The sequence below is a fragment of the Syngnathus scovelli genome, chromosome 1 (assembly GCF_024217435.2).
Source record: "Syngnathus scovelli strain Florida chromosome 1, RoL_Ssco_1.2, whole genome shotgun sequence".
Lineage (NCBI taxonomy): Eukaryota > Metazoa > Chordata > Actinopteri > Syngnathiformes > Syngnathidae > Syngnathus > Syngnathus scovelli.
In genome coordinates this window covers 13,273,825-13,300,898 of record NC_090847.1, presented here as the reverse complement: position 1 = coordinate 13,300,898, position 27,074 = coordinate 13,273,825, and the positions used below count along the sequence as shown (strand labels likewise).

Genomic DNA, 27,074 nt, shown 5'->3' with positions numbered 1-27,074 from the left:
GGTTGTAAAATGTCAGCATGTTAAGAGAATTTACCACTGAACAAAACTGTTCAACTCACAAAACAACCGTTGATCTGAGGCACTGGGCAGACGAGTAGGGATGGAACAGCTCAGAGAAGTAAGGCAGCATAAGTATTGTGATCTGTGAAGAACACCCAAAGACAACAGTCAGTGACATCTCTGCCATCCTCCACAGCGCAGAGGTGAAAGTATAACAATCCACTGTTCAAAGACGAGTTCAAGAGAAGAAATACATGGGCCATATAACAAAATGCAAATCACTCATTCGCATAAAGAATCAGAAGGCCAGATTGGATTTTGCAATGAACTACACAGATGAGACTGATGAGATCAAGATTAATCTAACAAAGTGATGGAAAGGCCAAATTATGGAGAATGAAAAACTCTGCTTATGATGCAAAACACACAAGATGATTTGTGAAGTATGGTGGAGGTAATCTCTTGGTTTGGGTTTGCATGGCTGCTACTGGAGCAGGTCTTTATTGATGATGTATAACTCACGATGGCAGCAGCAGAATAAATTCTAAAGTCTACAAAACAATTTTATCTGCGAATTTAAAGAAAAATATATCCAAACTAATCTTGAAAAGCTTCATCTTGCCGCAGAACAATGACTCAAACACATTGCCAATACAACAAAGGACTTCATCAGGGTAAAAATGGAATGTCTTGAACTGGCCAAGTGAATCAATGGACCTTCACCCAAGAGCATGCATTTCATCTACTGAAGAGGAGACTGAAGGAAGAACCCCCCCAGAAATAAACACAAACTCAAAGAGGCTGCAGTAAAGGCCTGGAAATTCATTTAAAATAAAACATGTGACAGTCTGATCAAGTCGATGGGCTATAGGCTTAATGCAGTTATTGTAAGAAAGGATTATGCCATCAAATATTGAACATTATTCACTTGAACTGAATTTAATAATGTCTGTTCCTATAGTTTTGCACTCTTCAAACAAAATGGACTTGACATTGCTGTCCCAAGGCTGTATGTTCTTCCTCATTGCCTACATGTTCCAGATAAAAAGTAAACTGTAGCATTTTTAACTTCTTGGCGCTACTATGTGGAGAATTAATATTATCACTCTTTCAACGTCAGAAGTTTTCTTTCATAATATACCAGACAATATTCTTTTGGTACATCGGACCTATCTCTTCTGTCAGAAGCCATTCAAAATCAACCAAATTAATTCTGAGATACCTGATAATACTGCGATTGGCTGGATATGGTCTTTCCCAAAGTCAGCTGGAATGGGCTCCAGTTCATCTGTGACCCGAATAAAAACATGTAGTATATAAAATGGATGGATGGCTAGCAGATAAAAGTACAAGGCAGTTTGATGAAGATTGATAGAGAATTGCGATCAGTGGACAAGAAACCTTTGTGCAACTACAATAAGCCATTAGCAGAGTTAAATGGTGTGATGCCTCTTTTTATATTGCTGAGTCAAGCCATGCAGAAGCAAATGAACAATTAATGTTTCATCACATCAGCGCGTTGCTTCCACTCTCCTTTATTGATCTAGTTACTGACATCAACTCAGTTTCCTTACATCCATCCACAAGACAGGCAAAACGACTTCAAATTAAACCAGCACAAGATGCAGCACATGTTTGTTTATTTACTCGCAATAGCCCCAGCAACAGATGTAATGACAGTGACTTACACTTCTTTATAGAAATAACTTGAATGCATCTCAGAGAACAGACAAGAATTCTAGACAGGAAAAGCAAACGAGAGAGGCTTCTTTGTTTCTGTCAGTATAGAATGTTATTGCTGTAATTTCCTCGGTGATGGTTGGAAAAAAAATTTTAGTACCATTTAGAAGAAAAAATGAGAAGCTTAGGGTCATCAGTTTTGCAAGCAGTCCCTCGGCTTGGTGTGCACCAGTCTGGGTCCACAAACTAGCATGTGTGTATCTGAGAGTGAAACAAATTGCTCTCCCAATGGTTGTGCGACTCAGTAATATCATGGCATGTGTGCTACTGGGAGAGAACGCATGGAGGTGATCTTCTTCTGTGAGGCTTATTGATAGTTCCCTTACTGGCACGATGTGTGTGTTTTTAATGTCTTTATCTGTTTGGTTTTTGTCTTTGGGCTCTTGGGAAAGGAAACTAGGGTTTTGTTTCATGCATGTGGAGCTAGGAGAGTAGAAAATAATTCACAAAAGAGTCAAAGCAGAACAAGATCTTGAGCCACTCATAGTTAGGTTTGATCCGATTCACAGTAAGAGTCATTAACATGCTATCTGGGTATACGAGGTGATATCCAGTGCACAGTTTGAAGCAAAACCTGTGATGCACTTATGGTGAAACTTTAGTTACTGCTGGAATATTTTGTCTGCTTTTTTCCTCATAACTGATTTTTACTGGTGCCATGCTTGAAACGGATCAGAAAACTGATTTTTTTTTTTTTTTTGCAAGTGAAGAACATTGTGAACACCATTTAACACAACTCTTGCATCAAGACATAATTGAACCCTCACCATAATTTGTATTCATCTCCACACTAATGGATTAGCAAAGTCAAAATAGTTGCTAACATCTTGGGACACAACAAAGAAAATTTACAATACGCTATAATAGTACATGGACTATAGGCTTTGGACACGCTTTTTCTCCTTTGAATCCCCCTTTAGCTTGAATTATTGATCTTAACAGGATATTCCACACTGTGAGTTTAGGGAAGCTACTTTTAAGTTTCAGCATGACTGCGTCCCACTGCATAAAGCAAGGTCCCTTAATGGAAGCTTGAATAAGTTTAATGCTCAAAAACCTGACCTAAATGCAATCAAACAACATTAGGGTGAACAAGGACAAAGAGTGTTTGTCTTTGAATTTAAATTATCATGAGACTCAATGGGTTAACCAAGGAAGATCAATTGGACCCAACATTGTTAACATATAATAACTCGTCAGGGAGCTTCACGATTAGTGACCTTGCTCAAACGCAGGAAAGCAACAAAAGCAGCAATTTCTTCTTCAAAACCACGTGGATCTCAGTTCTCCTGCTTGATCAGAAGATGGCAGGACAAGCACAAGTCAAAAAGACTAGGGAGTGAGTTCAGAAGCAGAACAGGTGCTCGAGGAAGAGGGGGTGCATCAGAACGTCAGGTGATGAAAAGGATTGATCTGGCGCTTTGAAGAGAGGCGTAGTAGGAATTAAGGTTGTTTTTTGTTTCTTTTTGTAAGTTTTGTTTCCCAGAGTTTGGGTGTCATTGCTCAGTTCTGGTCCATGTCTTCAACAATAGGTGTGTTGTAACTTTGAAACAGAGGCTGCATGAAGAGGCCCACGGTTCCTACCACACATACACACACAAAAATCCAAAGGAAAAGTCGGTCGATCACCATCGCAACATACTTCCAATCCTCAATGATCTGCAAGAAGACAGAAGTGAGTGTTAAAAAATATATCACTGATGCATTTAGAGTTTACCAAGTATCTAACTTGATTTTATGTAAGTCTATTTTTAGAAGCAAATGGAGACCGCCTTACAACCCGATCGTGCATATGTGTGCCCGACAGGCTCCTCCCTGCAATTGTGACGTGTCAGGATAGTACTTTTAAACATTTTTAAGATGATAATGACGATAATTCGTTAAATGAATTGATTTCTACCAAAGATTCAGAAGTATTGTCCCATCTACCACACAAGTCTAAGGAGCTCCACATCTGTCTGCCTGTGCCTCCATCAAATACAATAAAAATCACGTTACACAACCTGCACTGCAAAATAGACCTACATCTAGCCAGTCTAAAATTTAGTGTACTTTGTGTGACCAAATATGCACATGCGGCACAGAGCATAGCAGGACCGCTGCGAGATGCGTAGTGCTCACGAAAATGAAGACTCGCCCATTTTTACAGCAAGTGCAGACTAATCTGTTACCAAATTGGTGGATGAGTCGGAGGTGAGGCAACTCCATGAGCCAGAAAGCCTGGACGCGGAAGACAGCCGAAAACATTGTAGAGTCGGCTCTAAAATATAAGACTAGTTTTTACACTGAGCGCATGGGCACGACCTACCAAAATAGGGCCCAACAAATTAATAGGATACCATTAGGTAAACCTTGACGCTGTTAGTATGCTTCCAAATCCATCCATCTACGTATTTTCTATTGTACTTCCCATCTATCCATCTCATTTACCGATTAGTCTCACTAGTCCTCATCAAAAGTTCCTTGCTTTATATAACAGTATGTACAGTGGTGAAATGTTGTATTACTTCTGACAAATTGGAGTGGAACTTTACCAGAACATTCTGCTTTATCAGAATGAAAGGGATTTGTCATTGCACTTAGCGTAGCGGCATGTTTTCAAAATGCATTTTCTGCAGGCATATTGTGAAAGTGGACAAAAAGAAGGGATTTGATCAAGAATTATGTGCACATCACACATGCATTGGGGCATTCCTTGAAAAGCCTACCCCTTCATCATCATCCTCACTCTTCATCTTGTCCGCAATGTAGCGCACACCATCTACGGCATCCTCCACATCGATGCTGCTTTTCAGTGTCGTCCTCTTCCTGAATTCTGTGTTGTCGGCAAAGTCGCTGAACGTCCAGCCGTAGCGCTTGGCCGACTCCTCGTTGACGTAGAAGGATGACGAGCAGTCGGCCAGTCCCAAAGAACCTGTCCCCGCGTCCGCCCCTGCTTTCTTCTCCGAATACGACCGCTGTTGGTGTTTTTTCCGGAACCTCTCGCGTATGTTGGATCTGCCAGGTCTCCGCATGAAAAGGTAGGAGGGAAGTTGGTACATGAAGACGCGTTTGACCCAAGGAGGCATGGTGTGCGTACTAGGGGAGCGATGGTGCACGTTGAGCACGCAAACACTGGTGACGATGGAAAAGGTGACCAGCACCATGGTAAACATCAGGTACTTCCCGATCAGAGGCACCGCTAAAGATGTGGGTGGCACAATCTTTGAGATAAGGAGTAAAAACACAGTGAGGGCCAGGAGCACTGAGATGCACAGCGTCATCTTCTCACCACAGTCTGACGGTAGGTAGAAGACCAGGATGGCCAAAGATGTGATCAGGATACAAGGGATGATCAGGTTGATGGTGTAGAAGAGAGGTTTTCTCTTAATGATGAAGTCGTAAGTGATGTCCAGGTACCTGACGTCATCGGGGTCTTCATTCTTGCGTCCCGGCAACGACACAATATCCCATTCACCGCTGGGTTTAAAATCGTCGCGGCTGGCAAAGTCACTCAGGAGGATGAGGTCGATCTCGGTGTGGTCGTAGGTCCACGAGCGAAACTTGAGGGTGCAGTTTTGCTGGTCGAACGGAAAGTCGCGGACCTCAATCTTGCAGGCTGACTTGTAGATGGCGGGAGGGAGCCAAGCCACCTCACCGTTGTTGGAGACCACCGCGTTGGAGTAGAAGGAGACTTCGTAGGTGCCGTCAGCACTGAGGGACGGACAGGGAAACATTAAGAGGAAGAACACAAATATATCTATTAAAAAACGTCCCTACAATCCAGCCTGAATCCTTATGACATCCCCTCCTATATTATTTTTGATAGTGTCTCTACTGAAACTAGTGAAGGTCTTGTTCTACAATGTATGAGGGTTGGAAGGTGATCAACTTGCACTGACTAGCGGTGCACCTGAGATCTGATTTTAAGGTTTGATTAATCATTTCACAGTTCAGCGCCTTCCTATCTTGCTGACTTAGTGGTGCTTTATGTTCTATCCAGAGCCTTACACACACACACACACACACACACACACACGCACACACACACACACACACACACAACATGGTGCTCTTTTGACTCTGGGAGCTAAACAGAAGTCATAAAGCAAAGAAAAAAGCAAAAGTAGGTTCTGGTCCCTCTTGGACCTTCACTACTTTGGACTGCAAATTACAGCGGGTAATTTTTAAATTGAGGACTTAATTCTACACTCTTGCATTTGGTTCTAGCCACCACACCTAGTATACAATAGTCTCTCGCCCCATCACACTACCAGACATTTGGATTTTCACCTGTCTAACAGTTTCCATGACTGTTTTTGTGACTATTAGACAGTTGCTCCTTTTAGAACAGGTCCAAGTTCAGCATTTCAGAATAGTGTTATCATTCTTTGGGGGAAAATTCTATATCAGCAGCATTTCAACAATTTCCCCTACACCTGCCTTTAATGCGCTGAGACGTTCCTTTCGAATTGATCTTACCAAAGCTACAGGCATTGCATTATACATACATAGACCATCAATTATGAACTAGGTCAGGAATCCAGTGTCACATTCACTTCCTATTGGTATAAGACAAGGGCGGTTCAGTCATGGAGAGCACTGAAAATGAGGACCTTCTCCTTCATTCTGCGACCTCTAGTCCCATCATCTTCTATCATATGGACCAATTTTGCCTGTTGTGCAGTCTTAACGTTGACCAGCAATCTGTCTTCATGAAAGTTTCATGGCTACCAGGAGAGCATAGACAGTGGTGCACCACTACTGACCACAACACACAAGGCATATCCATCCACACAACCAGATAACCTCCACCCATCTCATATTTACATGCACACAACCAGATAACTTACACCCATCTCATATTTACAGTTGATTGATTTATCATCATTTTTATCAACATTTCCAGGAGGCATCATGGTATGGTTTTATGGCACCACTGATACTAATGTGTGGCGGTGTTGAGTCACAAGCCTGTCCACCTAGACATGGCAATTGGATTTCATCGCTTGGTGTGGGGTCACCCTAATTGCTTTACACAGCCCTTGATTGATGTTTATGTTCTCTCCCCGGGACTCCTCTCATTTGTGATCCGATTCTTTACAGGGTGTTTGGCACTGGAGAGCCCCTTCCGCCACATATTGGTACAACTGCCTCTCACTCACTCACCCTGTCCTGCTCTTTGATACTCATTGCGTCACCTTCCCACAGGGTTTAGCGCTACCTTCCCAGTCCTCATACACAGTATTGGGTCAATGTCAGTATAACGTGAGTTTGGTATTCTCGTCAATTTCACAATCAGTCATTACAATGCAGCAGAAAAATAACACTTCGAGGTCAAGTAGCCAACCTTTTGCACACATAGCAGCACATTGATAAGTCTCAAACTGTTTCCCGTCACTTTGTAGCACTTTTTTTTATCAGCTGTACGTGATATCGGCATGACCCACACACTGTTCTACTAACTACACTAAAATGACACCAAATAAATTCCTTTGCACATGTCTTCAACAAGGTTATTTCCGAAAGAGTCATTTTGATTATTTATATTCTATAATCATGATCATTTTGAATTTATTTTGGACAAATTGTTACCATAGGAAATGCGAAGGTGTTCTAAATGAAATTGTTACTTTTTCTTTGCATCACAAATATCCCAACAGTATACTATACCCTTATTAAAATGCATTATGATATTACAAACAAGTATTGATTACAACAACCAGTATGTAGAATTACTGTAGTCCGTATACCACAATGGCATGCAGGTATGTCAGAAAATAATCCTTAACAAAAGTTTTTAAAAAAAATTGAAAAAGTGTTTAATGTTGAAACAAAGACATTTGTCTTGTGTGTCTAGCTTTGTGTCTGTTGTTTCATTTTGCAAATAGTTGTAACCCTACTTGTTGTAGAGGACAATGTCTGGCAGCCAAATGTGTTGTGTCGGGAGGCGGATTTTCTTGATGCCGTCGTACTCATCGGGGTCCCACATTAATCTGTAGTCGTTCCACACCTGATGATTGTTTGGGAAGGAAAAAACACACTAAGAAAACAAACATCTCATGTATTTTCATTATCAAACACACATCCATAAATTATGTGGCAATAAAATGTATATTGCTGTGTTAATTTTACTCAGTGAAATATTTATCCCACTGGGTCATTCATGGGTGCTTATTCTGATGCATGATGATTCTGTCCACATATTTTTTTGAGGGGGGTATATTCATGTGCATGTACAGAGCCTAACTTTAGAAAAGAGACCAAGACAAGACAAACCTGGGTTAGCCAACAATTGGTGGTCATAATCTGTTCCCTCTCATTCTGAAACACACATCATTGTCATCATCATCATGATTATCACATATAGGACTGGCACGGCTGATCTTCCTCACCACATTGATGAGCTGGGCAAGAGACACTTGGATGTAAATGGTGACTTGCTGGCTGTTGTTGACGGCTGGTCTGATCAGCTTGTTGTAGCGGTCTGCCGACAACAGGTGACCCACAAGACGTTCCTCCACCTCTGCACACAAGGCAACTGCAAGCACACACGCACACACATATGCACACAAATCTAGGTTATTTAGGACTGCTTTACATCCAACATACTGTATGTTCACAGGCAGTTGGATTCATACTGACGCTAGCGTCACCATTGAAGACATATAGAGCTTGAGTTCCTAAAACGGACGACTTGGAATAACTTAGAAATCACTACGTTTGTGCCTGAGGAATTTTGATTACCATATCAACTTTGTTCATCCAGAGGATATGCAATACTAGCCTGAAGGTAGCCGGTCCCATCACATATTCAGGAATTCAATAATGTTTCGTTAGAAAAAACAAACTAACTTGATTCTTATCCAAAACCGAAAGAAGTAATTTTGCACACAATTTTGTTCAGATTAGAAATAAAGACTCAGAAATTTGTAGAAGACTAGCTGAAAATTTGAGTCTTTCATATAAACAAGATCAACAAATATGTCCAAAAACTAAATAAAACTGAAAACAAAACTCAATAAATTCATATTTACCACGAATACAAAATAAAAGGGATGATTACTGTATGTTATTTGTGTTCATTGCAAAAATGAAACAACAAATTGCTGCTCCACGCAAAGGCACGGGCGGGATGTAAAACATCTGTCACAAACCTAAAAAGCTATGAATAAACATACTATACGCTACATTATTACAAAGTTTGGAATGGCACAGTAAATGTCTCTAAGTGCTAGTTTTGTGTTGCACACCACTTATCCAGATATGACAACATGGTTGAAATGGTTCACAACAATTTAGGAGAGCAATGCTTTAATGTGGCTCAATGGTTTCATTCAGACAAGATAATTTGATCTGATAGCACTGACAGGCTAAACATGTCTGCATCCAAACATCCTTATTTTAACTAGCATATTTTTTTCTACCTCAGCAGACAATACCTACTCTACATATACATTGTAAAGCCCAATGTTCTCATAATAATATAGTGGAAATCACAATAAACACTCCTCACATAGGAGAATGTCACGATGTGCCAAATAAAATAAATATCCAAATGCGTGCGGAGCTGTGCACTATTTTGGGCTGTGCAGATCCTCCCATCAACTAAAGTGTGTCCATTACCCACCTTCACTCAGGATGGAGCTACCTCGGAATGAGATGTGAGTGCATGTACAAATGGTTGTTTGTCTCTGTGTGCCCTGCGATTGGCCGAAAACCAGTTCAGGGTATCCCCCGCCTACTGCCCAATGACTGCTTGAATAGGCTCCAGCACGCCTGCGACTCGCAACAATAATGGATGGATGGATGGTTTTATTGTTGGTGCGCTTACACCTACCTACATTACCTGCATAGGTAATATCGGTGATTATGTCCTTTTATACTTAGAAGTAAATCCAACTACTAAATTCTTGGAAAAGCATGCTCAAGCATCCTAACTAATTTTATTCCATAAAGCCAAAATATCCTCCGGCTGTTACGCAATCCTATTTTATTGGACGCCATGCCAAAAATGTCAAACCACAGAGTGCAGCTGCCTCTAAATAAACATTCCACTTCTCTGATTTTGACTTCCCTAATTTCATCATCTCAGCTGAGTGCTTATCGGGACGATGCATTCATATCAGGCTAACGTGGGTCGTCGAGGGGGCCTCGCGTTGCATAATGTGTGTGTCTGAAGTGATTAGCTATGCTGACTAGTTACCCGGGGCCACATGTAAACACATGCGGTTTGATCCTGCCGCCACGCACAGGTAGATGTCTGTACTCCCCTCTGATATGTCACATCTGAGGTGTTACGCATGACATTTTTTGGCTGAAACAAAAACAGGTTAAAGTAACACAAACACAAACAGTTTTTGGAAAGGTGAAAATCCATCGAGGATGTCCCACACATGACGTCGTGGGAAAAACATTTGAATGTAGCCGAAAGAACTTCATTTGTGGCCACCACAATGATACAATGTACACAAAATACTAATTTGAGGGTTTAATATCATTCTAATGAACAACTCGGATGTCTTTGTAAGCAAATGTGGTGCATTTTTCCCAAGAAATCAATTGTCAATATCCTGTGATGTCAATTTCTTCAGAATGCCTAAAATTAAATTGACTACCTCTGATGGGGAAGGTGCATCCTATCGCAGATCCAACTGTCTGATATTGAGCCATGGCTGTTTTGTGTACACAAATTAGTAGTTTATGGCCAAAAACTAGCATGTCTTCCTCACATTGGACCTCTTTCGGGGGCACAAATTTGTATTTTGTGGCCATAAGTTAGTCTTTTTGTGTGCATATTAAACTTACTGCATGGACAAATTAGTACTTTATAATTTTGTGCGCATGTTACACCAAGTGGAAACAAATTTGTATTTTGTGCAAATAATATTCAATTCATGGACACATAATATTTTGTGGTCACATATTATTATATTATTATTATTATTATTATTATACATATGTTATATTATATTATTTATATTATGCATATTTAATGCGCACTTTATACCTATTTTGACAAAGATTTGTGGCTGCAAACAGATTTTTTTTTTTGTAGTCACAAATTACTATTTTTTGTGCCACCCCAGCATCATATTCTTGGCCTCTATATGATTCTGATGATGCAAGCAGGACATTCATATCCTACTGAGTCTTCTCACAATGTTCAAATCCAAAAGGAAACCAATTTCAAGAGATTTCTTGACCATGATTAAAAGACACAATTCAAAAGTGTACTTGATATTCAAAGTATTCTTCCTGGTATTTGTTGACCTATTTAAGATTACCAGTGTAGATTGAAAGGATCACACAACAAGAAACGTACTAACACTTACACACGCCCATGGCAACAGTTGGTGAAGCGATGTTTAAATGTCGTGCTGCAAGGTCTCACCAATTTGGTGCTCGAGCAAAATAGCATGCTGCTCGATTGAATGGCTAATGAAATAATTGCGTGCGTGTGTGTGTGTGTGTGTGTGTGTGTGTGTGTGTGTGTGTGTGTGTGTGTGTGTGTGTGTGTGTGTGTGTGTGTGTGTGTGTGTGTGTGTGTGTGTGTGTGTGTGTGGAGGGGCTCTTAACCAGATGTATTTTTGCATCCATACTGACTACACACTGTACCTTTTAAAAATTAAGGACTGTCTATAGATATATCATATCTATGTTTGTTTATTATACTTTGTACATACAATATGCTGATCAGCAGTGCTCCTAATGTGCAGCTCGAACGAGAAAGATCCAGATTTAACACACACAAACACACACAAGCACACACAGGCACACACAAGCGCACACAAGCGCACATGAGCGGACACAGTCACCGCCGGGCTGTTTTCATCCATGTAATCAACACAGAACACAGTCTGACTGGGTCACAGAGCTTCCGTGACAGTTGCTTGTTTCAAACACGCTGCCAGAGTTTTGTACATTACAAACTTCTGAGCCCCTTTCCTTTCCGTATGTTTATGTAGAGCAGTGGTTCTTAACCTGGGTTCAAGCGAACCCTAGGGGTTCGGTGAGTCGGTCTCAGAGGTTCGACAGAGACTCCACTGAGGAGGTCCGAACAAACCTGATTTATTGTGTAAATTCTGATTTGCCAGTATGTAATTTGCTGTGAGTTCATGCATTGTGTTGGTTTTGTTCGTTGAACATGAAAAAAAAAAAAATGTTCATGCACGGCTCATTTTGTACACTAGTAAAAAACATCTATGTCTTGAATTAAAAATAATAATAATAATAATAATTCACTAAAGAGGGGTTCGGTGAATGCGCATATGAAACTGGTGTAGAGTGCTTCGCCACAATCACAGTTGTTGTGAACATCATTCCGAGAATTTTATGATAAGAGTGTAATGTTACATGTACATCTTTGTGTCATTTGCAAGACAAATGGCTACATGTACACAATCTAATATATAATATTAATATATTATTGCTGCAAAAAATGTCTGCCTTTGCAAAATTAATTAACTTTTTGATTGACTTTGACAACGATATTAATTTAACAATGATTCTTATTTATGTTTTCAATTGTGTATAGCTGACAACTGTTAAAAATAATACAAATGTCAAAACATTTGATGACTTCATACTATTTCAGTTTACTTTTCTTGTGGTTATTGTGTGTTATTAGGGCCTTTGTGACAGCCTGGTTTGCTATTCATGAATCATGTTTGCTTGACAGGACAGTGGAAACTGCGGGGGCAAAACAGCGCAAAGTAAATGTAGATGAGGCAAGAGGTCAATGGTTGTTTTTACAGCCAAAAGGGACAAAAGCATTTGCCTAAAACAATAAAAATATGTTGCTTAATATAACTTGCTGATCTTTCTTAAATTGTAGCAAGAATTACTAGCTATGCTTTCATTTGAAATGTAAAAAAAATATGAATACTGATAACCTGCCTCTAACATCTTGTATTTCTATTCCAAATAAAATGAATACAACATTATCATGAACAGCTGTGGCTTAGGCGGGAGAGTGGGTCGTTCAGTAACTGGTGGGTTGAAGGTTCGAATCCTGCTCTGTCTGGGTCATGTGTGTTATGTACTTGGGCAAGACACTTAATACCTGTGCTTCTCAATAATTTTCTGTGATGCACCCCCCCCTAGGGAGAAGAAAATATTTCGCACTTCCTAAAGTGATTCGTTCTTGTTTCAGTTCATATGACTTCAACCAGTAGGTGCCAGTAATGCGCATTGAAGCTGGTGCCACCTCGCCGTAAAACAAAACGAAGAAGAAAATGACGTAACTTCCCATTCACGAACGAGTCGTGAATTGCATTTCCCGTTCACAACGAACGAATCTGTGAGTGAACGAATCAGTGAGTGAACGAATCAGTGAGTGAACGAATCAGTGAGTGAACGAATCAGTGAGTGAACGCATCTGTGAGTGAACGAATCAGTGAGTGAACGAATCAGTGAGAGAACGAATCGGTGAGTGAACGAATCAGTGAGTGAACGAATCAGTGAGCATAATCTCCCCGTTGTTGCATAACGGCGCATCCCTTCATGCAATAAAGTTAGCCGTTAGCTTGGAGAAAACGCGCATAAAAGAAGTGGTGTTTCAGTGAGTGGTTCTTTCTTTCCTTGGCAAATCGTAAATCTACATTCTAGCTGACATAGTTCACGCCAGGAGACGCAACACATTCACTGATTGATCCGTTGATGCACGAGAATGCAGTTCACCCATTAATTCGTTCGCGAACGGGAAAGTCAGGATTCGTTCCCTCACTGATTCGTTCTCGCGATGAACTGGAAATGCAAATCATTCACTCACTGATTCGTTCACTTTACTGATTCGTTCACTCACTGATTCGTTCACTCACTGATTCGTTCTCTCACTGATTCGTTCACTCACTGATTCGTTCACTCACATATGCGTTCAATCACTGATTCGTTCACTCACTGATTCGTTCACTCACAGATTCGTTCACTCACAGATTCGTTCGTTGTGAACGGGAAATGCAATTCACGACTCGTTCGTGGACGGGAAGTTACGTCATTTTCTTCTTCGTTTTGTTTTACGGCGAGGTGGCACCAGCTTCAATGCGCATTACCGGCACCTCCTGGTTGAAGTCATATGAACTGACTGAAAAAAGAACGAATCACTTTAGGAAGTGATTCGTTCACTCTCGTTCACTGAAAACAAAATCGTTCTTTTGAACAAATCGTTCACTCACGAGCCAACACTAACAGCAACACACATAAACCGAGCATGTGCCGATGCCACAACATGAAATCTCAGGATTCTCCGATTTGCCACGCATGCACGATTAGCAAGTGGTTGACCAGGCCTTGCGCTAACTGACCTGTGGTTTGGCGATCCTGTTTACAATGCGCTCGGTATTTAATGTTGGACAATTTCCCACGGCACAGCTGAACATCTCTCACAGCACACTGGTCGGGAAACACTGATCTAGTACAGCCAAAAGAAAAGCATGTTCCCTGGTGTCACACGCGCCCCCCGCTATTTGAGAAGCACTGCTTAATACAGTGTCACTCACACTGGTGTATGGCTGGGTGCCAATGGTTTGTGGTGGTCGGAGGGGCCGAAGACGCACACTGGCAGCCACACCTTCATCAGCCTGCCCCAGGGCATCTGTGGCTACTTAGTATGTACGACCACAGTAAGAATGTGTGAGTGCATGAATAATGTATCCGTCTTTGAGTGTCCAGAAAAGCGCTATATAAATCTGATTTGGTATTAATTTAGTAATTATTATTCCAAATAAAATGAGTGATTCCGAACAGTGGTTATCTGCCTCACACTTGAGAGATTCTGAGTTTGAATCTCATCTCGCACCTTCCTGTGAGGAGTTTGTATGTTCTCTCCGTGCTTGCGTAGCTTTTATCCAAGCACCCCGTCTTTGCCGACATTCCCAAAAACACAAACTACATTGCCCATAGATGTGAAGGTGAGTTTGTCAAAATGTGCCTTGCTGTGTACTGGCATCTGCATCTTGCCTTAAGTCAACTGGAAGACGCTCCAGCCCACCTGCGACTGTGGTGAGGGCAAGCGCTATGGAAAATTAATTAATTTAGCTTTCGATTGTGGGAACAACATTTGAGGCAGTGTGAGACTCACATGGATACACCCTAACCCAGAAGCAGTGCAGCTCAACTGAATCCATACTGCAGCACTGTCACAACAATAATCAGCAACAAATTTGATTCAAAAACAAAGTATTCACTACAAATGTAAGTCAACTCAAGGATGACACTCTGCTGTTGATCCAAATGGCTTTTGCACTTTAGAATTGTAGATGTGCCTGTCGCGCTCTGTTAACATGCAAACGTCTAAGTAGTTTAGAAAGCCGTTCGGATATGGTTCATTTCATATTCATAAGCTCACTGTATTTAATTTAACGTGTTTTGTCTGACTACAGATGAATCAGACAAGTCCCAATGACCATGCATAAAATGAAGTCTGTCAGTGTCAGTATCTTATAAGTAGTTTCCGCGTCATTACTGTAGATGGAGCACAGAAGAAACCATCCTTCCTGTTCAGTGATGTGAGAGAGTGAGTTGAAGCCTATCACAGCTGACTTTGCGGCCAAAGACAGACTACACCCTCGAATGGTCGCCTGTAAATCACTGCATAATACAGACAGACAACCGTCAATGCTCACATTCACACAGTCATTGAACTTTTGAATTGAACCCCTGCAACAAAGTCAAAGTTTCATGTAATTTTAAAGCATAACGTTGCAAATATTTAGGTTCAATGATGTCATTCAACAATAGTTTGCCTACCCAATCAGGGACTCTCATGGCTTTGTCTCACTGCATGATAGTGGCTGTTATTTTAAAGGCATCAGAGTTACTGTGCAATTTGTCATATCTGCGGAAAAAAAAAATATTAAACATAATGTGGTTGGATGAGAGCTGCCATTTGTCAAGAGGAAAAACACATTGCACATTTGAGTTCACTGGTTTGCTTTCCCACCGGCCTCGGGTATCTTGGAGTTGTCGCGTTTGACAGGGCAGCAAACCCAAGTTTGACAGCTGCATGGCCGGATTTCCTGTCAACGTCATCCAGGCCAAATATCAGCAGAGGAATATGTGCGTGGTTAAGCATTCAGCCTGAACCAGTTGTGCAAACACTTGTGATCTGACATCAGCAAGATACACGTCTCCTGACTTCTCAAAGTGTGTGAGTTGACAGCTTTGGATGACAGAATCACAAGGTTTTGTATTTGCGGCCACACTGAAGGCTGTCACATTCGTGACGCCTGCAACGGGATGTCTGGACAACTGCAAAAAAGAGGTGCTCTGCCAGAAAGCTGAGGTACATTGTAGACACATCATTCCACATTACACTATAACATATATCTGAGTGAGGAGGACAAGTGCTGAGAGTTTGAGCATCATGATAGTCGATGACGTTTAAAATCTCCAACAAGGATTAGGGTCAGTAAATCTGGTCCCCAGGACGGCAGAAGTCTCATGGACTTAATTCCACTTAGAACACCATCTTTTGCAAGCTCCTCCCTCTCGTAGGCACTTTTGAACAATGCATACCAGAACATCAGACATTCCAAGACTGGCTATTAAGCTTCTTAAATAGTAGACATCTCATTTCATAGTGACACGTTTGAAATGTCTGTTCTACTGTACCATTATTACAGTAATTATAGTTCTGTCACTCAGCCCCATTTGCACAGTTGATCAGTTTTACTCTACTTCTCATTTTTTATTCTTATACAAAAATGTACAAAAGTAAAGACAGTCACTGTGTCTTAAATGTACGCATATATTGTTTCAATGTTTTTTTTGTGTGTGAAAGTACGAGACTTGACTCCAAATGTTGCGCAAAAATTACTCGAGTGTTTTGACAGCCAATAAAGATGATTCCGATACAGCTACTGTCCACAAATTGTGTGCTCCTTGACTGCATTAAGACGAGTGATTAGGGCATGCAAAGGGTCGGGGAAATTTTGGGGAGAATCCCAGCAGGTCTCAACACACATGTATGCAGAGAGATACACATACACTCACACACACACACACACTCACTAGTGTCTGCCTTGCTGCACTCTCCAATCCTCAATAATTTATTTCCTCTAAAAATAAGAATGCCATCATCTCACATGCGCTACGACGGCAACACAGTCAAAGAACCTTCACCAAGACATGCGCAGCAAATTTGTGTTAAACTAAAGTTGATCAGGTTTTAAAAATGACAAAGAGGGCGATGCCGTTCCACATTTTGCTTCCTATAGGGTAACTTTCAAGGTATAGTGGTGTAGTGATGTTAAATATTCAGTAAGTGGCCATCGGAGGTGGCCTATCTGAGGCCGAAATGTTGAGATCCATCCCTCTTTGGTTGAGAGATTTCTATTCTGAATTTTTTATATCCCTCCCTAACATGAGTTTCATTTTCGTTTGGTTATAGGTCACGTCATTACGAAGAAAAAAACTTGTCATGGTTACAGGGGGAAAAAAAAGGTACTTTAAGGGGTGTCTTCACTTTATTTTTATGGTGATATTTCTCATACTGAAAATAACTATCTTGCAGATGTTTTGACTTAGATTGGGTTGTTACAAACATCAGACATGCAGCTATGCTATTGGCCACACGTGACATTTTACAGTCAGGGCTTTGTCCAAGAGACCTAAATGGCTGTGTTTATCTATGTCTCAGCCAGCGACTGGTGGCCGCCTGCCTGGATCATTCATGTTAGTTTTAGATTAATAATCTTACTTTTATTTTTTCTTATTACTCATTACTCAATGTAGATCAATCAAAAACTTCGCCTTCCAGCTCAGCTCCCTCTTCTCTATGACAGATCGAAAGAAAGTCCTCATTACTGCAGATGCTGCACCGATCTGCCTGAGGATCTCCCTCTCCATCCTCCCTTCACTCGCGAACAAGACCCCAAGATACTTGAAGTCGTCCACTTGGGGCCGGATCTCATCCCTGACCCGGAGAGGGCATTCCACCCTTGTCCGACTGAGGACCATAGTCTTGGATTTGGAGGTGCTAGTTTTCACCCCAACCGCTTATTGTATATGCCGGGTAGACGCCAGGTTTTATGATCGCTTCAAAATTTCAAAAACCTTTTTCCAACTTTTTGAAGTGATTTATAACCTACAAACTCGGATAGAAAAGACAATTATTTTTAAGAGGGGAATTCAAAATAACTTAAATAATATTGTTGCACAATTGTGTACAACTTCTTTTAACTGAGATGTTGCTGTGTTCAAAATAAACCTTAAGCACATTCAATCAAAAATAAGAGCAAACAAACCTACCAACATTTCAAGCAACTTTGATTAACCCCAAATAAATTTAAACAAGATATTCTAGTATGCTTTTCCTGACTTTTTTGCCTTGACTGACTGGGATTTGGAATTGTTCTGTATTCCCTCCACCAAAACAATAACACCCCAATTGTATGATGCAGCCACCATCTTGCTTCTATGATGGTATGGTGGTATTTTCCTTGTTTGGCATGCACAAACTTGGCCAATAAAGCTGATTCTGATTTTGGTGATAAGCAGTCTTATTTTTGCACTCTCTGGTACCTTTTAGAAGTTTGGCTGAGAAGTTCAAATTTGGTTTTATTGAACCATAACAAACACAAGGGAAATTGTGCATAAGTTGTTAACTTTTATTTACCCTCTCAGAAAGATTCAAAGAAAATTGTGCAGGTTATAGGTCACTTTAATGTTTTATTATGATCACATTTCCATCAAATCGCTGAACCACTTATCTTCTGTTTTAGGGTAGACCCTAAACAACATCATTTATCATGGTCTGATTTTTTATTTTTTTTTAATTAAAAAAAATACATTTGAACAATATGCATGTGGACTTTCTACATGCACTAGACAGCATTGTTCTTGTAAAGATTACGATTTATTCTTCTTTACGAAGTTTGACTATCCTTATAACTTTTCAACATTTTCCTCGAAAAAATATGATCTTGTTATAACATTTGTTTTTCTCGATGTTGGGAATTATTTTATTTCTTTGGTATTTCAGTGTATAAACGGTACTCATATTTAATTGGATCCTGGACCCCAAACGTTTGAGAAGCAGTGGAGATTTGCAGCCTCCTCCTGCTTATCCCTGCCTCAACTTTTCAACACTTAGCGTGCATCAGCAAGAGGAGATGTGGTACTCTGAAAGCAACAACATACAAATAGGTGCCAATATAATGAATCATCTTTGTCAGCTCTTGCCAGAGAGCTCATTTGTAACATGTCAAGCAACAGCTGTTGGCCCGAGAACAACACTGGGATGAAACGAACATAGTTCTGCCCATCTACATATGTAGTATCACCATGGGGCCACACAGAGTGAGGGCTTCCATGCAATTAACTTGGAGTTTTGTATGTAGTTTTATATACACATATATACAATCCATTAGACCTCATTGTCAAACTGTGAAATTCATCCACCATAATTGTACAACATAATGAGATCAAATACAAAGGCTGTGTCAAAATTGCTCCTTACACAGATAATTTTCTGAATTTTCTGTCCATGTCCTTTGACCCAACACTTTATTGGTATTTGACTTTATTTATTTTATATGTTTTATTCTATTATTTTAATACATTAAATATATATTTTCTTTATTGTACTTTATTGCTCACGTGTACCTAATGTAGTGGCCAACAAAATTCCTCTTGTAGATAGTAACACTTTAGGAATTGAGATGTACAATGCCTCTCTTACAACCCTTGACCTTAGTTGCTTCGTTATTTCAAATATACAATATGTCTAACAGAGATAAAGAAGATTAAGCTTCCCCGAAAGAGTCAACGCGGCGCTGCGCATGTGACGATTTGGCTCAGGAACAGCCAAAACATGTTTGATCCTCTTTGATTGACACCTCAAAGTACAAGCCCCTCGTTCCCGATTTGGAAGGATTTGGAAAAAGTAGATTAAACTACTCACTTTTTGACACGGTGACAACCAGGAGAAGCAGGGCAGCTTTCGCCAGCACCGCCATCGTCCAGAGGCTGCGAAAACACGCGTAAACTTGCAGATGACGCTCTTTTTGTGCTCCTCTTCCACTGTAGACTTGAAATGTAACAATAATGGATTATAAAGGGCGTTGGTACGTTGGATCCCGCTGAGGGAAAGTGTCTATCTGAGGCTCGGAGGCATGGAGAGCTCCACTGACTGTTGCCTGGGCGCAGTCAGATTGCAGGAGCGCACCGATTGTGCGCAGCGGCACCCGGCTAGAAAGAGGACCGTGTCCCCCTTGTTTTACGTCCTCTTGGTCGTTGCAAGCGGGTAGATGAGTGGAGTAATGTGCGGCCATGCAGGAGCAAACAGCAGTGTCACAATCGTGCAATCTGCGAGATAGCCATGCCTCCGATAAAAGATTCAGACTTCCCGGTTTTCACATGCCTCTGCAACCCGCCCAGGGAGCTCCGAAGCCGGGTTCTGCTTGCATGCCAACTCGGTCAAAATGGACAGATCTGTGAGAAGATATTAGAAATTAGGTGTTCTCATCGAGGTGAGCATTTAAAAACTAACCCGCTCTAGTGAAAAGAAGAATCATGGGAATAATTCATTAAGTTAATTAAATGTTTCTTGATAGAGCTCTGGACCCTAAACAAATTTGTATTTGTTTGTGTTTCTGACCAAGTTAAATAAAAAAATACATTTTAAAAATGACATCTTATGGGCCTTATCAGCAGTGAGAAGGTTGGTGTCAAGAAGACTGTGCCATCAAGTCAGGTACAAGAAGCATCCAATTCCTTATAGGTCTCACATGGAACGGAAACAGAAACACGTGATAATAGAGCCTGCCCATGCCAATGAGGTCAGACACGATGGCCACTTTATATCATAACAAGCATGTGCTCTTAAGAAGTGATATGAAATCTGCCGAAGTCACTTACGAAAATATAATAATCACTTGGACTGAGAGTGGACTTTGGCACCTCCTAAAAGAGAGGCTTTGCCTCTGCAGAAAATATTTAGATTTATTCATATTTGGAGGTGTAGTCAAAAAGGTGTAAAAGGTTGAAAAATAAGTGATTGTGAAGAGCAGAATAGGCCAAAAATCAAGAAACATTAGCCATTGATAAGACAGAAAGGGTGGTAAAAATAAATAAATAAAGACCTTAAAACCATTGTTGAAGACTGTAATATGATTTCAGAGATTTTTTTCTAAATAAATTATTATAATAATATTTTCTATTTGCTGATCATTGCCAAAAACGTGCAAGAACTCTGCAGAAGTCCATACTACTGAGTTGTGGAGGTATAGTATAGCAATAATCTGTTATTCATCTTTTCTGCTTTCCAGATTTTGGGGGGGTGCAGCCAAAAGATTGTCCAAGTGATTCAATGAGGCGTCCAGCATGAGTCACTGCTCCCTCACTATATTTAGTAGTTATGTAGTTGGATGGCCAGGACGAGTTGCACGTTCTCCACCACATAATTTTTACCAGTACATATGTGCAGGTAACAAGCCAACTACACCCCATCACTCCATCGTTAATGCAGGCGGACATAGTTTGGCCTAAGAGTAAATAATCCTGTTTATGTATATTGGCACAACACAAGTAGCTAATACATGCCAAGCTACAGCAGAAGGGAAGAGGAAGAAAAGTGTGTGTAGATGAATCAGGCATGACAGCCATCACTTTTTATTGCACATGATGATGCAGTCGCAGCTGGTGGGTCAGAGGTCTGATCGCTCATTTTGGAGGGGTGTGAGAATCTCTGCATGAGTGGAAAGGCTCAAGGCGTCCTCACTCTGCACATGTCTTTGCCTCCATTGAAAGGACCCTGTGGTGGAGAGGGCGGATGTCTGGACTGTACGTACACGGATATGAATGCGCATCTCTCAAAGTGTAGACCCAGAAGAAAAGTAAAAAAAAATCTGGGGTCAGCTGATGCTCGCAAAATTATTTAAAATGGGGGGGGGGGGGGGGGGGGGGTGCAAGAGACTGTGGTAACCATAGCTTTTTAAATAATTTTCTATGCTCTGCTTATTGTGAAATGAGTATATCATACAGGCAGTCATACCTTTAATTTTTGCTCATAAGTCAAAGTTAAAATCAGCTGTACACCTACAATGATAAACATCTTGTTAAATGAATATCTCTTAGCGTTAAAGTCAGATTTTGGCTGTAAGTATCTGTTAATTGTTTGTATGCTCAGCAAGCTGCCCCATTGAGTCATACATTTCTTTTTTGACGTGTGCAGTCATGAGAGCCTATTCAACATCGTGACGTCTCATCTGAACTCAGCTTCACATCATCACCACGCAGCCAAGTGATTTCATGGCTGACACGTTCATGCACACAACACAAAATGAACTCTGTTATAAGCATCTACCAAGTCTTGTTCCATTCCAGACACTCGCCTGCCATCCCCCACCTATCGCCTTTATCTATGTGGCCTAAAAGCAAGTAAGAGGAGCAAAGGGAACTCAAATGTAATTGTTAAGTCTAAATGGCTGCACAGCAGTTATACACGTAATGTTTGTGTTAACTAGGTAATTGTCTTACATGGTCCTGTTTCCAACCTACACTTTTGTAACTTGGGAAACTTTAGGCGTAATTATATTCATATGTGATTTATTTTTATAGCATTATTGATGGTGGACTTTTCTGACTACACTTATTGGCCTCATCATTGGTTACACTTTCAACCTAAGGAGGGCAAATACAAGAGCGGCATGAAAATCAGAGTTGTCAAAAGTACTCACTCTGAATGTGAGGTTACTCGTCAACACACGGGCTCATGACAAACTGTAGTTGTTTGTTTACATTAAACCTGTCCGACAATCATCTCTATATTACATATTATATATAGTATTTATGTAAGTAGGGGCTGTAGTAGGGGCAAGGACTCCACATCCCTGCTGCTTCCAGCTGGACAGTCAGCCAGAAAAGGGGGAAAAAATGCTACTCTGCCCACCAATGCAGACATGCGTCTCTTGGAATGAATGTAAGACTGGTAGCCTGTCAAGATAAGTCATTGCTCTGATGCAGTGGACAGAATCTGAATGATGTGGCAGTAATTGCATATTTTCCCTTGTTTTGCATACTCCAAAGACTTACTCCTCATGTTTTCTTTCATTTGTATTTGGACTATGTGTGTGTCCTTTGTATCCATTCATTCCACTCCTGTGGCCATGCCCTATTTTGAAAAATGATGTTCCAATGGAGAAATCTGCATAACTAAAAAAAACATCAACATGATTGTAACACATACAGAAGTACATACTAGTTCTTTTTTTTGTTTTTGTGAAGGCCTCACAGGATGCCACTGTCTCCATGGCAGCCCTCCGCCACATAAAGCTTGTCAGATAATCTTCACTTCAGGGAGAAAACCACACAGAACAGTGCAAACATAATCCAAAACCAGCAGCAATCTGACAGGTTTGGAAAGCAAACACGTGTAGTGGGGAGGAAATTTGACATTTGCACCATAAACCGTGTTCCCATGTCACAACCGACGTGTACCGAGGTGAAAAGGCTTCCTCAAACCCCAAAGCCAAATTCACATGCAGTGCATTGTTTAAACTGAGGATGGCGTCACACAAACGTTGACCAGGACACGTTTTAACAGTTAATCAATAAAAGATTGGTTTGGGAATGAGAACCTCTTTGAATTCTAAGCTCCTGTCATGTCGACAGGTTTAACAAATATGACCCCAAAAAATATTTTTGACAGCAATGGCTGTTGACATGATGATACATAGCTTGCTTGAATTGTGCTGGAGAAACATTGTGGGATTTCTATTAATAACAATGACAAAATATCTGTTACAGCAAAAGCTGTTACGAAAGTGCTTTATAAATAAAGTATTGTAATATTATTGAATTGTAATGTAATCATATTTTATAAACATGAAAAAACATTTTCCCTTTTCTCAAAAAACATTGATTTAAGATTAGTCTTCCATTTACTGTGCTCAATAAATGTGTACTGTTTTTTTAATCACGTAAACGTTTCTAGAGGAATTTCGTGCTCACCCGGAATCTCCCCGTTTTTTTATCTAGCACATCAGGTTTTCATATTGATAATAATGATGATGATTGTAATGCGAGTAATAACAATAATATGATAAGTAATCTGGTAATATATTTTGTAAATTTTATGGACTAAGCCTAAAAGTTAGGCTCAGCAACACATTGAATTATTTTCTGAACCATTCTAGCAATGAATTACAACGCAGGGTAAAAGATGTGATGTGCAAAGTGTTGTAGGTCAAACATAACTTCAAATCTGTGCTGCAAAAAAAGTAAAGGCATTTAATCAGTATCAAAAATACATTTGCATGCATCAAAATTAAATTAGAATATACTGTGAGTTCATGGGGAAACGGTGCGTTGGATACTATAACTACAAAAGCCCTTTTTTCCCTGTTAGCTCCCTGGAGTGTGAATGGATGTAGCAGACTATGGAAAAAACTGGAGGCTTGTATTGTCCACATCATGCATGTCCCAGTATCGTTAGGAATGTATGTCAGAAAGTGTGCATTTCATAAACAAGCTTGCTGCACTCCGCCACCAAGATCGCCTTCTCCTCTTTGGATTAAAGTCCTCACCTGATGTTACCTCTTCCACTGAGGGCCTCCTTGCTTCGATACCTATCCCATCCTACTCCATAGCTCATTACTGTCTGTCTGTCCGCCTGCCGGTCTGTCTGTTGGTCTGTCTGTCTGTCGATCTGTCTGTTTCAATCATGTATTTGGGTCCCTCCCAGTCGGTGTATGACGCCATGGTAGTGATGGATTATGACAGCCGTGACAAGGGAAATCCCCTTCAAATGTGTTTTCTCTCTCTCTCTCTCTCTCTCTCTCTCTCTCTCTCTCTCTCTCTCTCTCTCTCTCTCTCTCTCTCTCTCTCTCTCTCTCTCTCTCTCTCTCTCTCTCTCTCTCTCTCACACACACACACACACACACACACACACACACACACACACACACACACACACAGGTTTCATATGAAGAACAACTAATGCGTTCACATTCAACCCTCACACTGCTGAGTGCAGGTGGTTTCTTAGTGATGGAAGAAAGGAAGACAGTGCTTGCATGTGTGAGCATGACCCTAAAGGGAGCAGGCAGCTTGAGCTCCATGCCCTCACTTTGTTGTTATATATACATAAGAGCACAATGGAGATTCCATGTAGCCTGTCAGCTTGGGACAACAGTCTCTCTCTCTCTCTCACACACACACACATGCACACACACACACACACACACACAACCTTGCATGTTTCTGTAAAGTGTGCCGAACCAAAGAAACCCTGCCTGTAAGCTGAATTCTCACAGAATTTGTGTGTTCACAAAAACAAATATATGCAGTGAAGAGCTCTGCCAAGTGAATCACATATCAATCTAGAGCAGTGGTTCTTAACCTTTTTGTAGGTACCGAACCCCATCAGGTTCATATGTGCATTCACCAAACCCCTCTTTGGAGGGCGTGGGGGGGGCAGGGGCGGGTGCGGGGCAATGACATACCAGCTCTGCTGAACCCCTAAAGCCGAACCCAGGTTAGGAACCACTGATCTAGATCTTGCCAGGTTAGGACAGAAACAGAAATTCATTGTAAATGTCATATTCTTCTGTTAAAGCTGCCTCTTTAAAAGCATGTTGAACTAAGGCTAAGGTTTAAAAGTAGGAGTTAGAGCTTTAAATAGGGGTTTTAAAATAAAGTAAAGGTTTTAAAGTAGTGTTTTAAACTAGTGTTAGGATTTCAAATTAGGGTTTTAAACTAGTGTTAGGATTTCAAATTAGGGTTTGTTGGATTTTGTCCACAATTTAGGGAGCGCGCTATCTGCGCCTCACGGCAAAAGCCATTGCTAATCACCTGTTACCCAATTTACTCACTGCGTGCTCATTTGATTTCTTCAGATTTAGGAAAATGCTAAGACACTGAAGCAGAAATTAGACTTACACAGGTTGGTTGAGTTCAATCACAATTCTTGTCAAGAAAGCTCTGTTTTCAGGAAAGTACAATACAGCGCTGGGCCTTTCAAGAGGGGAAAGTCTCCATTCAGAAAAGGCAACGTTCAAGGTTCTTTGGTCAGCTTATATTCAGTTGCACATGCCAGAGTGGGCCGAGTTTGATGGGTGATGAGTCTTTGGGGCAGGGCAAGTTCGCAGGAGAGTCTGATTCCATGGGAGTGGGTGCTGGTTCGGTGAGAGCTGGTTCCGTGGGGTTGGGTGCTGATTATGGGCGATTCGATGTGTGGGGGCTGTTGTTTTCCTTTCCGTCTTTCAGCCTTGACCATCATCTTTGGCTGGGCTGTCTCCCTCTGGCACCGGCTGGTTTTATCTCCAAGTGACCTTCCTGTAAACATTCTCCATTCTTGCACATACACTGTTCCACCTCATCCATTCATCATTCTTTCAATTTTGTCATTTTGTACGGAATTATGTGAGCTTTTGGCTGTGACATCATCTACATATTTATTAATGTTCCCTGACTATGCAAAGTTTGTACTCACCACTTACCATGTTTGTGTTTGTTTGTTCTTTTGATCTCCATGTACTTGCTTACGTCATCATATTCTTAGTTTAATCATGCTTTCAACCATATGTTTTCTTTGTTAGGCAAAATATTTCCCTCTGTCCAGAACGTTCAGTAGTAATCGAAAACTGGCGTCTAGCATTAGTCAACACATAAGATACAATCAAGTACTGAACATTTTTAGCTCAGGCGTGCATGTGCTCCTCAGGCAGTCCTGTCTACATTCTACCGTGTCACCATTGAGAGCGTCCTCACCAGTTGCATCGCTGTCTGGGGTGGTAACTGCACTGAAGGACATTTACACCTCCCATCTCGCCCGCAAGGCAACTTCGATTGCGAGTGATATGAGTACCCGGCTCACTCTTTGTTTGACCTTCTGCCCTCTGGGAAGAGGTACAGGAGCCTGCGCTCCCGCACCACCAGACTCGCCAACAGCTTCATTCTCCAGGCTGTTAGGACCCTGAATATATACACATATACATACATATATACACATATACATACATATATACATACATATATACATATACATACATGTATACACGTATATACATGTATACACGTATATACATGTATACACACACACACACATATATATATATATATATATATATATATATATATATATATATATACATATATATATATAATGCATGCATCTTGCCATGCCCATACCAGCTCTGCTGAACCCCTAAAGCCGAATATATATATATATATATATATATATATATATATATATATATATATATATATATATATATATATATATATATATATATATATGTATATATGTGAGTTCTCTTTAAAGTGTAAATAAGAACGCTCGAAATGCGGCAGATCTTGTCAGATGGTCGTAGAGAAAAACGTCAACACCATCTTGTGGCAGCTTCACGGGA

At 40.7% G+C, this 27,074-nt stretch overlaps 1 protein-coding gene across 2 annotated transcripts; it reads right to left on the bottom strand.

Moving 5' to 3' along the window:
• Positions 1-1,519: 1,519 nt before the first annotated feature.
• LOC125985631 (neuronal acetylcholine receptor subunit beta-2) lies at positions 1,520-20,398 on the bottom strand. Of its 2 annotated transcripts, none has more exons than XM_049748572.2 (6): positions 19,625-20,398; positions 8,115-8,260; positions 7,999-8,043; positions 7,623-7,732; positions 4,449-5,433; positions 1,520-3,399 (listed from the first exon to the last, which is right to left on the bottom strand). In XM_049748572.2, exons 1-6 carry the CDS (start codon positions 19,677-19,679, stop codon positions 3,244-3,246), a joined length of 1,497 nt encoding a protein of 498 aa, XP_049604529.1. In that variant the 5' UTR covers positions 19,680-20,398; the 3' UTR covers positions 1,520-3,243. The 2 variants fall into 2 exon arrangements, with proteins under 2 accessions (XP_049604529.1, XP_068508188.1); XM_068652087.1 differs by lacking the exon at positions 19,625-20,398 and adding an exon at positions 14,025-14,117.
• Between the last annotated feature and the right edge of the window lie 6,676 nt (positions 20,399-27,074).